This window comes from Suricata suricatta, chromosome 3 (assembly GCF_006229205.1).
Source record: "Suricata suricatta isolate VVHF042 chromosome 3, meerkat_22Aug2017_6uvM2_HiC, whole genome shotgun sequence".
NCBI classification, from domain to species: domain Eukaryota; kingdom Metazoa; phylum Chordata; class Mammalia; order Carnivora; family Herpestidae; genus Suricata; species Suricata suricatta.
Genome location: NC_043702.1, coordinates 173995868 through 174006983, shown reverse-complemented (window position 1 = coordinate 174006983; position 11116 = coordinate 173995868). Strand labels below are relative to the sequence as shown.

The 11116-nt window shown below is 61.6% G+C and overlaps 1 protein-coding gene across 2 annotated transcripts; it reads left to right on the top strand.

Moving 5' to 3' along the window:
* The first annotated feature begins 89 nt into the window (after positions 1 to 89).
* RHBG (Rh family B glycoprotein) lies at positions 90 to 10438 on the top strand. 2 transcript variants are annotated; one of them, XM_029935972.1, is made up of 10 exons: positions 92 to 320; positions 5272 to 5458; positions 5821 to 5971; positions 6091 to 6238; positions 7558 to 7724; positions 7970 to 8107; positions 8230 to 8363; positions 8934 to 9055; positions 9858 to 9931; positions 10086 to 10438. In XM_029935972.1, exons 1-10 carry the CDS (start codon positions 134 to 136, stop codon positions 10152 to 10154), a joined length of 1377 nt encoding a protein of 458 aa, XP_029791832.1. In that variant the 5' UTR covers positions 92 to 133; the 3' UTR covers positions 10155 to 10438. The 2 variants fall into 2 exon arrangements, with proteins under 2 accessions (XP_029791833.1, XP_029791832.1); XM_029935973.1 differs by lacking the exon at positions 7970 to 8107 and having other exon boundaries at positions 90 to 320; positions 8182 to 8363.
* The last annotated feature ends 678 nt before the right edge of the window (positions 10439 to 11116 follow it).

Here is an 11116-nt window from a genome sequence, read left to right as displayed (position 1 = left end):
GAGCCCCGGCGTGGGCGGGGCCTGTGCCGGTGGGCGGGGCCTGGCTCAGGTGGAACCTGCCGGCTCCGCCCGGGAGCCGGTGTCTCGCGCGCCCCGAGAGCCGGACGGAGCCAGGGACCCGAAGCCCTCGTCCATGGCCGGGTCTCCCCGCCGCGCCGCGGGCCGGCGCCTGCAGCTGCCCCTGCTGTGTCTCCTCCTCCAGGGCGCCACCGCCATCCTCTTTGCGGTCTTCGTCCGCTACGACCCCGACGCCGACGCCGCGCTCTGGCACTGGGGCAACCGCAGTAGTTCGGACAATGAATTTTACTTTCGCTACCCAAGTGAGTGCGGGTGAGGCGCCGGGAGCGGAGAGCCCGGCTCCCCGGGGGCGTGGGTGTCCGCGTCTACTCCTGGGACAGCAACCCTCCGGCCTGGAGAGGAAGGTGCCCCAGATTTGTAATAACACCCTGTCACCAGTGCCCGTGCGGTCCAGGCGTTGTGCTGCGGGCAGCACATGCATGCTGTCATCTCGTCTATCGGGTAGACAAAGATGGGGAAACTGAGGCTCCAAGCGGTTAAGTGGCCCGTTCGGGTTGCGCTGTCAGAACTGAGGGAGCTTGGATTGAAGCCCAGATCTGAGCTTCCTTGTCTCACCTCCCCGCCGGCCTCACTGGGCTCAGGGGGAGGCTGCCTTTGCTAAGACCCCGCCATCTGGCACAGACCATCCTCCTGGGCAGGGGGTGGGGTGGGCCGAGCAGGAGTGGCAGTGACAGGCAGTAGCTATGAAGGCAGCCAAGGCCTTCCTTCCTTCCCCAGTCGCTCAAAACTGGCCCTTCCAGAGTCCGAGAGAGGATCACACAACCACGGACCCCAGCCCAGGGCAGCAGCCCCTGGCCCTGAGCAAGAAGCATGCAGGGTCATTAGCCCATTTCACAGGGGAGGAAGCTGAGGCTCAGAACGCTTGTCACTGGTTCGCGATGGCCCATCAGGTAAATGGCAGAGAAGGAACTAGGACTCAGGCATCCCAAGCAAGACGGTTCTGCCTGCTGATGAGGCCCAGGAAGGAGGGGTCAAGCCCCTGACTCCTGCTGGGGACAGAGTGTCTCCAAGGTTAGGGCCTACCTTGCTGCTCAGGTCCTGGGCAGCTGGGACCCAGGATACCAGACCTCATTTCATCCCCACCGCTTGGACAGGGCTTCTGGCAGCCTCAGTTTTCCCCATCTGGGCAATGGGGATGGGGATGCCTCAGTGTGAAGGATGCACATTCCAACAAGACCTAGAGTGTGAGAGTCTCTTATAAATCCCAGGCTGTTATTACCCTGCTTTTCCTATGCCGAGCTGGCGGCAGCCGGTCCCAGTCCCAACCCCAACACAGTGCTGAGGACATATGGGGTGAGGCGCAGGCTTGGGGCTGAGCAGAAAGCCCCAGCCCCCAGCCCCCAGCGGTCCTCGGCAGGGGGGCTCCGGCCCCTCCGTCCTGTTTTCACCTCTGCTCCATCTGTACAAGGTGAGCCCCAGGTGAGCCCCAGGGGCTGGGGCGGTGGCTGCTGGCTCATGCGTTTGCTCAGAGAGGTAGGGGGTTGGGAGGGAACGGCCTATGGGCTGAGAGAAGTAAGCTCTTGTCCAAGGGTCTGACCTGGCTGCCTGCCGTTTGCTTCTTCCATGGGCCCCCCCCAAGCCCCCACGCCCTGCCATCTCCCCGGCACGCCCCAACCTGTAGCCCTCTGCTGCAGAGGGGGCCCTCCTTGGGAGTGGAGTGGGGAGGCTGGGGCAGAGGGAAGCGTGCAGTCCCTGGAGCCCGGGGCTTTGATGAGCCGGTCTTCCCCTGCTCCGCGTCCAGGGAAGGGGTCAGGGCCAGAGGGAGGCGCAGCCACTGCCCTTTGATTCGGGAGATGAAAGGGAGTTCTGCAGCTGGTGCCCAGGACGGGACTGCTCCCGGGGCCTGTCTGTCTGTCGCCGCTGCAGGCAGGGCCCTCAGAGCCCCTCTGGTCCACCGCCCTCAGATGTGGAGAGAGAGCCAGAGAGGTCCGGGGGCTGCCCACAAGCACACAGCGAGTCAGCCAGGCGAGGGCCGGTCCCTCAGCTGCCTTCCCCACATTGCAAGCCTCCTGTCCCATGACACATGGGAAGTAAGGCAGGGTTACAGGGGACACGGAAGCAAACACGAGAAAGGGTTCTAAGAAAACAGTATGGATACGTCCTGTGTCACACACCTCTGAGTGTGTCACACACCTCTTACTTTTGGTGAGAGGGATTTAGGATAGCGAGAATCAGGGTCTTCTCAGAAGACGTGGGGGAAGTGGGGCCAGAGTGGCTTGTGACCTCCTCTGGGAGAGCGGTCCACCTCCCTGGGAAGGCGGGGGCGGGTAGGGTGTGGCGGGGAGATGGCCTCCTTAGCTCACCATGCTCTGCTCCTTGGATTTTATAGCCCCATTTTACAGATGAGGAAACCGAGGCTCACGAGGCTAAATGGCTTGTCCACGGTCACACAACCCAGCTTTAACTGTCCCCTCGCCTGTGTCATCTCGTTCCGGAGCTATACAGTAGGGTCAGGAGGCATTAGGCATCTCTAGAGGGCTTTTATCTTCTCTTTGACCCAGGGTGCATGGGCTTGGTGGCCACAGCCAACAGAGAGTCTGTGGAATGTTCCCCAGTGAAGATTTCTTAATGTTTAGACTCCATTTGAAAGGTCAGGGGACTGAGTTGTGATGCCAAACAAACCCAGGGTGGAAGATGTAAACATCACTGCCAGTCACGACCAGCTCCGGAGCGGTCTCTGCATGTCCCGGGGCAGGGGGCCCTGTGACCCAGCCCCTTTGCCATCTTGCTGTCCTCGGACAGAAGAATAGACGTGCATCCCCTTTGCTGTCGGTACAAGGAGAAAAGAAGCCAGGCAGCGAGGTCTGGAAGAAGTTAGGGTGCAGGCTGAGTCAAAGTGATGCTTCTCCTTTTCTGTTGGATTTTAAGATCTGAGAGGGAAGCGAGATCTGGGTGATTTGGGCACAGGGCTGGGGAGGCGGCGTCGTGTAGGGGACCTTCAGCAAGCCCAGGGGACCTGTAGACTTGCATTTTAAAGTTTAATAACACATTTTGGGGGACGCCTGGGGGGCTCAGTCAGTTGGGTGTCTGATTTCAGCTCAGGTCATGATCTCACGTCCTTGGGTTTGAGCCCCGAATCAGGCTCTGTGCTGACAGCTCAGAGCCTGGAGAGCCTGCTTTGGATTCTGTGTCTCCCTCCCTCTCTGCCCCTGCCCTGCTCGCTCTCTGCCTCTCTCTCTCAAAATAAAGACATAAAATTTTTTTTCCATTTTATTTATTTTCTTTTTTTAAATAGTTTATTGTTAAAAAAATTTTTTTTAAAGTAAATTTTTGGCTTGTTAGGTGCTTCTTCAGATTAAACAAACAAAAAAGGTGACCATGACCTTTTTCTTTATGATCTGCCACTTTGTACAAGAGATTTGGGGTGTGCATATACACCAAACACAGGAGTCTGAAAAAAGAAACGCAGGGAGGAGAACAGAAATAATGGACACTGTGAGTGCTTCCAGTTCTTTCCATCGTGATGCCGGTGTAGCTCTGAGCTCCCAGGCAGCCAAGAAAAAAGGGAAATGTGGTCAGTTACATGTTCTCATCAGAGACAAGGCTCACGTTAGTGATTCTTTGATTCTTTGCTGTCTGCCTGCCAGGCTCCGTGAGGACAGGCGCCCCCTCCCCCCAGAGCCCTTGGGGGGCCTGAGTTCTTAGCAAACTTCTGACGGGTTCCCTGGGGGAGTGACTTTGCCGGCATTATGTTCCAAGAGAAATTTCTCACGTGGTGCTATAAAGGGGCCTTTAGGGTCAGAGCTGACCCTGTTTCTCAATAACTTATTTACACTGCCCGATTTTTTTTTAATTTTTTTTTAATGCCTTATTTATTTCTGAGACAGAGACAGAGCGTGAGTGGGCAGGGGCAGAGAGAGAGGGAGACACAGAATCTGAAGCAGGCTCCAGGCTCTGAGCTAGCTGTCAGCACAGAGCCCGACGCGGGGCTCGAACCCACAAACGTGAGATCTGACCTGAGCCAAAGTCGGACACTCAACCGACTGAGCCACCCAGGCGCCCCTACACTGCCTGATTTCTAACGGCACTCACGATACTCTTTCTCTAGAATTTCTCAGTTAAAACCAAAGACAGGGCATGGACTGACTTTCTACATAGACCCGAGGCAGAGAGAGCAGCGCCAGATGCGCAGGCTGACGGTCACACCGGGTTACGTGTCAAACCCGAGTTACAAGAAGATCGGTGGGAGGCGTGTGGACCAAACCGACACGGAAGCAGACATGTGGCTGTGTCTCACTTTCAGCATTTCTGGATGTTCTTCGGAATAGCTTAGTCTTTTGTGCACACGCAGTAGAAAGCAAACAGAAACGCTCCAATCTCCCTGCCCAGAATCCTCACCGACACTCAAAACACTTCAACTAATTCATCTATAAAATTAACATTTTCAAAGTATAGAAACAAATGCAAAAGCAAAATCCTCCTTCTCGGAGCTGCCACATCGAACACCTCCAGGGGGCGTGGTCTGCGGCTCAGCTGTGCGCTCCCAGCCCTGGGCCTCCCTACGGTTCCTTCCTCGGAGGTGGTCTTGGTTAACAAAGCTATTTAAGACAAAATTAGGGGCATCTGGGTGACTCAGTGGGTTGAGCGGCTGACTCTTGATTTAGGCTCAGGGCATGATCTCGCAGTTCATGAGTTCAAGCCCCAAGTCAGGCTCTGTGCTCACAGCTTGGAGCCGAGAGCCAGCTTCGGATTCTGTGTCTCCCTCTCTCTCTGCTCCTCTCCTGCGCGCACACTGTTTCTCTCTCGAAAATAAACAAATAGAAAAAAAACCCTTAACATCCTCAAAATGGAGAGGTATAGATTCTGTAGATGAGGGATGGAGGTTAGACATCAGGAAGGACTTCCCAGCAGAAAGGGAAAGTTGAAAGAAGCCTGAAGGAGATGATTTTGAGCGTGGAGGGGCAGGGGCTGAAGCCCGAGAGAGCTCAGGCAGGACGCACTGCCAGTCGGTCCTAGGAGATCCAAGGATGGGCCCGGAGACGTGGGGACAGCAGGGACGGTCTGGTCCCCAGGGCCCCAAGCCGGCCAGCTCTGCCACGGGTGCCCCAGGCTGGGAGCCCCCCCGCCCCGGGGAAGTTTCCCAGACTGGGCTCCAGCGCCCGGGCGGCCGCGGCTGGCAAGAGCTGGGGGCACCGGGGGCAGGGTGGCTGGGCCGGTGGCAGGGCAGTGGCCGAGCAGCCCGGTGGCCCGCAGGTTTCCAGGACGTGCACGTCATGGTGTTCGTGGGCTTTGGCTTCCTCATGGCCTTCCTGCAGCGCTACGGCTTCAGCAGCGTGGCCTTCACCTTCCTCCTGGCCGCCTTCGCCCTGCAGTGGGCCACGCTGGTCCAGGGCTTCTTCCACTCCATGCACGGTGGCCGCATCCACGTGGGCGTGCAGAGGTGGGCCTCGCGGCCTCCCCGGCTGCCCCCTTCCCGCCTCTCCCCTGCCCTGGGGGGAGCCAGCCTGCCCGCCCTGCCCCCCCCATCCACTGCCTACCCTACAGTGGACTTGTGTCCGGCGCCCTGCCCCCACAACTCCCCATTTCTCTCAGCCCCCTCCTGCCCTGGAGCCGGGGGGGCGGGGGGCGGACAGATGGCTTCATGGCAAAGGGCAGGGCTTAGGGTCTGGTTCTTGCGCCCCTCGTGTGAGCCCACGTCACAGAACCTCCCTGGCCTGCCACCCCTTCCCACCCGCCGCCGCCTCTGGGCCTGGCCCTCCCCCCGCCGCCCCCACTCACCCTCGCGTCGCCCCCCGTCCCTAGCATGATCAACGCCGACTTCTGCGCGGCCGCTGTGCTCATCTCCTTTGGGGCCGTGCTGGGCAAGACCGGGCCGGTCCAGCTGCTGCTCATGGCCCTGCTGGAGGTGCTGCTGTTCGGCCTCAACGAGTTTGTGCTCCTCAGTGTCCTGGGGGTGAGTCAGGTGGGGCTGGGGTGAGGGGTGGCGAGGGCAGGGCCAGGCCCTGGGCAGGGAGAGCAGGGGTCAGCGGGGGCGGGGGCCCTCCACTCACCCACCTCAGTGCCCCTCCCCAGGTGAAGGACGCAGGAGGGTCCATGACCATCCACACGTTTGGGGCCTACTTCGGGCTGGCCCTGTCCCGGGTCCTCTACAGGCCCCAGCTGGAGAAGAGCAGGCATCGCCAGGGCTCCGTCTACCACTCGGACCTCTTTGCCATGATCGGTGAGGCCTGCAGGGGGGCTGGGGGGAGGGGCCGGGGAGGACTGTCCCCAGGCAAGGCCGCCTGTGGTCCTTGGGTCCTGGGTGGGAAGTCCCTTCCGGGGGCCTGGGATCTGGGCTTGTCATTCCCAACAGTTTCTTTGACGGGTTCTTAGAACTGGGCCCTGGAGTCCCGCACGCCCCAGACCTACTCCCGGGGGCCTTTCTAAATCACGGACCCCTGCTTACACTCCCCAGCACCGCCCCGTCCCCCCAGTCGGAAGCCACACTGGCCGGGCACCGCGGGGTCTTGCTCCCCCTGCTCTCCCCCCCCCCGCCACTACCTCCGAAACTCTGCCCCTCACGTGGCTCCCAGGGGACTTCCCAGAGGCCCCTGCAGGCCCCGGGTGGGGGGAGAGGTTGTGCGTCACGCCCGGGCGCAGCAGGGTCTGACCTTCGGGCACCATCACCACCACCTCCAAGTGCGTACCTCTCTACCGTGGCCTCCGCTCCTCTCTCTGCCTTCACAAATAAGCCAGGAAGGGAAATGGATATTGGTTTCCTCAGAGGCCCATGCCTGTCCCCACACTAAAAAGAGGGCTGGCTTTTCTCTGTTGCTCCCCTCCTGGTTTGTTGTGAATGAGGTGGATACATTGGCTAGAAGTCCAAGGGCTTCCCCAAGAAGGCGCGCTTCCCCAGGAGGCTTACACCCAGCTCTCCAGCGCCCCCTCCTTCCAGGCAGGGAGCCCTGCCTCCTCCTGGTCCCCCTTCTCTGCCCTCTGATGACCGTGCTGGGTCCCCCTGCAGAGTGGGGGCTCCCGGGAGAAGTCACAACGCTCCCTGAGACCGCTCAGGATGAGGGGCGGTCCCTCACGCCTCCTTGCCTTGGAGGCCCTCGCCTTGTCCCTCGGCCCCTCCTCGCCCTCTGGGACTGGCTGGAGCCCATCGGGTGCCCGGGCCTTCCTGCTCCCTGCAGGGCCCAGGTGTCCAGGCGGCGGCTGAGGTTCTTCAGGACGCTGGTTCCCTCATACCGATGTCAAGTGCAGTCCGGCGCCTGGCGTGCAGGGCCCTTTGCCTGTTTTCCTTTCCTTTTCTGGTGCTTAAAAGAAAACCCAATCTCAACGGTCTGTGGTTCTCGGCCAAGTGGCCCCGTGCCAGCGCCCTTGTATAGCTGCCCTTCGCCGCACCTGGTGGCGCGAGGCCATGGGCTGTGCACTCCGTCCGCGCCACCGCGCGTGGCCCAGGCTCAGGGAGCTGCCCTGACCCTCACTTCACCAGCGAGGGCCCCCAGCCTGCTCAGGGGCAGCTTGCTTCCTCCCACTCTGCCGCCTGCCACCGTTTAGGGACCATTTTCCTGTGGACCTTCTGGCCCAGCTTCAACTCTGCGCCCACCATGCCGGGGGACGGGCAGCACCGGACGAGTCTCAACACGTACTACTCCCTGACCGCGAGCACCCTCAGCACCTTCGCCCTGTCAGCCCTCGTCGGGGAGCACGGCCGGCTGGACATGGTATGGGGGAGGCCTGGGGGGCAGAGGGACGGGGGAGGAGAGGTCTGGGCCCTGCGAGGCCCATTCTCCAGGGAACAGGCTCGGGGGCCAGATGGAGCGAGAGGAGACCACAGGACAGCAGGAGAGTTCGCGGTCAGACAGCAGAGACTTCCAGAAGCAATAGATGCCACTGCGGTGGATGGGCAGGGCTGGTGGGCATCGAGCTGGAGGGGCCTCGGGCGCCCCGCTCCCCTGTGCTCCCCCAGGTCCACATCCAGAACGCAGCGCTGGCCGGAGGGGTCGTGGTGGGGACGTCAGGTGAAATGATGCTGACGCCCTTTGGGGCCCTGGCGGCCGGCTTCCTGGCTGGGACGGTGTCCACGCTGGGGTTCAAGTTCTTCACGGTACACACCCGTGGCTGGGCCCCGGGGAAGAGTAGGGGGTCCCCCAGCACCTGTTCCTCCCATGTCTCCAACAGCCTGGTGGGGAGGGGCACACAGACTCATCCTTGGTGTCCTGCCCCCAGCCCGTCCTCGAGGCAAAATTCAAAGTCCAAGACACGTGTGGTGTCCACAACCTCCATGGGATGCCCGGAGTCCTGGGAGCCCTCCTGGGGGTCCTTGTGGCTGGGCTGGCCACCCACGAAGCTTACGGAGATGGGTGAGTCCTCCCGCCCCGTCCCTGACCCTCATCCAGGTCATTATCCGCCCAGGGTGACCTCCCTCACTCTCTTCCTCCTTCTGTGCACCAACACAAAAAGCAGTTTCTAGAGGTGCCTGGGTGGCTCAGTCAGTTAAGCATCTGACTTTGGCTCAGGTCATGATCTCATGGTTCATGGGTTCAAGCCCTGCGTTGGGCTCTGTGCTGACAGATCCGAGCCTGGAGCCTGCTTCGGATTCTGTGTCTCCCTGTCTCTCTGACCCTCCCCTGCTCATGCTGGCTGTCTCTCTCTCAAAGATAAATAAATTAAATTTTTTCAAAAGGTTACTTTCTAAAAAAGAAAAAGAAAAGCAGCGTCTGTTTCCTGCATGCGTTCAGGAATAATCACAGTACTCGATGATGACCTTTAGGCTCAAGTTTTGCACTGTCAGGGGTCAGACGAGGGGACAAGCCGAAGTGATCCTCAGCTGAGTCTTGAAGAGTGCGTGGGTGTCCCAGGCCCCCGTGAGGCCCTTGTGGCCACTGTGAGGCGCACTGAGCAGCCCCGTCCCCCACGACCTCTCCCTGCAGCCTGGGCAGTGTGTTTCCACTCGTGGCCGGGGGCCGGCGCTCTGCCACCGCTCAGGCCGTGTTCCAGCTCTGCGGGCTGCTCGTCACACTGACGTTTGCCTCTGTGGGCGGGGGCCTCGGAGGTAAGTGACCTTGGCTGGGGGTGGGGGACTGGCGGGAGCCCCAGGCCGGAATCTTCTGGAGGAAGGGCCACTGGATCCTGCCCCCTGGACATTCAGTTACTCTCAAGTTTACTGAGCATGTACTTTGTGCCAAGTATGGGGCGTGGCTGCAGGATTCGAGGGTAACCTCCTGCAGAAGTGGGTACCTGCTCCCTCCTGGTGCTGAGAGAAGATGGGGAGAGGGCTAGGGGCCAAGGGGGCCCCCCAGTTCTCTGGCTTCCCTGTACTGCCCACTCTACCCACCAGAGGGCAGCCCGACCTCAGGCTGAGGCCCTGAAGGGGGAAGCTGAGCTCTTTCCTGGGCTGGGAAGGGGGCAGGGGCATGGGGGGTGGCACAGGAAGGGGCAGGGGCAGGGACAGGGGCGTGGAGGGACACAAAACCTCCACAGGGGCCGACTGCCCCCTGATGCCCATTCGGCCCCTGCTGTCTGGCTTCACTCCTCTGGCCTGTGATTCAGTATCCCCACCCGCCCTGCTCATCTTGAGATTTTCATTCTCGAACAGGTTCGATTCTGTTCCTTATTTAATTACTTATCTGCTCGGTAAGCACAGGCAGCACCCCTCCCGGGCAGGGGCCGTGTCCAGACAGCCACGATTCGCCCGTTGCCCAGTGTCCTGACAGGCTCGGCTGCCTCCGCTGTGGCGTGAGGGCCCCTCCCAGCAGGGCCCCCAAACACAGCCCGTCTGTGCCCTGGGGCGCGGGTGGCCACCTCCGCCCACAGGGGTGCCCAAGGCCTCACCCGGCCTCCCCTACCGCCGCCAGGGCTCCTGCTGAGGCTGCCCTTCCTGGGCCCCCCTCCAGACTCCCAGTGCTTCGAGGACCGGATTTACTGGGAGGTGAGCACGCCCCCCGCCCGCCGGCCATCTCATCCCCCAAGCCTCCCACCCTGCCTCCCCTCCCCTCCCGTGCCTGCTCTGCTCTGTGGGGTCCCCCCCCCTGCTGGTCTCCAACCCCTGGAGCTACCCCTGCACCTGCTCCCCCCACTTCCAGGTGCCTGGGGAGCGCGAGGAGGAGGCCCAGGGGTCCCTGGGAGCAGAGGAGACGGACACCCGGGCCTGACTCGTCTCCGGCCTCCGGGGCCGAGAGAGGACACTCTCCTTTGGGAAGATGGGGACCGCAGGGAAGGTCTTTTCTGGCTCCGGCCCTCCTGCTGCAGGAACGAGGGCAGCACTGGGGGCAGAGTGGTGGAAGGGGGGGCGGGGGGAGGCCCTCGGCACCCCCACCCCCACCCGTGGCCTGTGAGTGAGGCGCCCAAGCGACGCCCACGCACTGCCCAGGGCCGCAGGCCGCAGTGAGGCGTGTACCTGCCCGCTGAGCCGGCCATAAACACCGCCCACCAACGAGTCAGACCCTCTTTTTGTGCCCTGGGAATGTGGGGGGCCCTCTCTCGCTCCAGCGCACGGTGGTGGATTCTTGGGTGGGGAGGACCTCGGTGCCAGCAAGTGCCTGGCTCCCCAAGCCCACTGAGCCCCCTCTAGGATGCCCAGTTCCAGGAGGTGGTGTCCAGCCTGGGCTTGCCTGCCTCTGGGGACAGGGAGCTCATTCTTTCCCAGAAAATCTGTCTGGAGAGGTCTTCTTCCTGCGAACGGCCGCCACTCCCACTCCTGACCTGGATGGCCTCTGAACGGACGGGGACAGGGAGTTCTTTGCCACCGAGTCCTCAGAAGCTGGAAGCAGCCAGCACTCAGGGCCCCTTCTGTCCCCTGTGACTCTGAGGACAGGGGCTGCAGACTGCGGGGAAGGCAGGCCCGCCTCGGCCGCCCGAGGCCTTCTGGCCACCAGAGGGCGCTCCAGACCCAGCATAGGTCTCTGTGGCCTCCCAGCCTCCTCCCTGCACCCGGCACCCTGCACCCAGATCGGGCATCCTTCCTGCGCCCTGACCGGCGGCCTTCCGCCTTCCTGTCTGCTTCTGCTCTGCTCCTCGCCGTTGGTGCTGTGACACTGCTCCCAGCTCTTAGGCCCCACTGTGTGTCCGGCTGGTTCTAGGGCTTTCAGATCTCATGCATCAGAGACGCCACCCC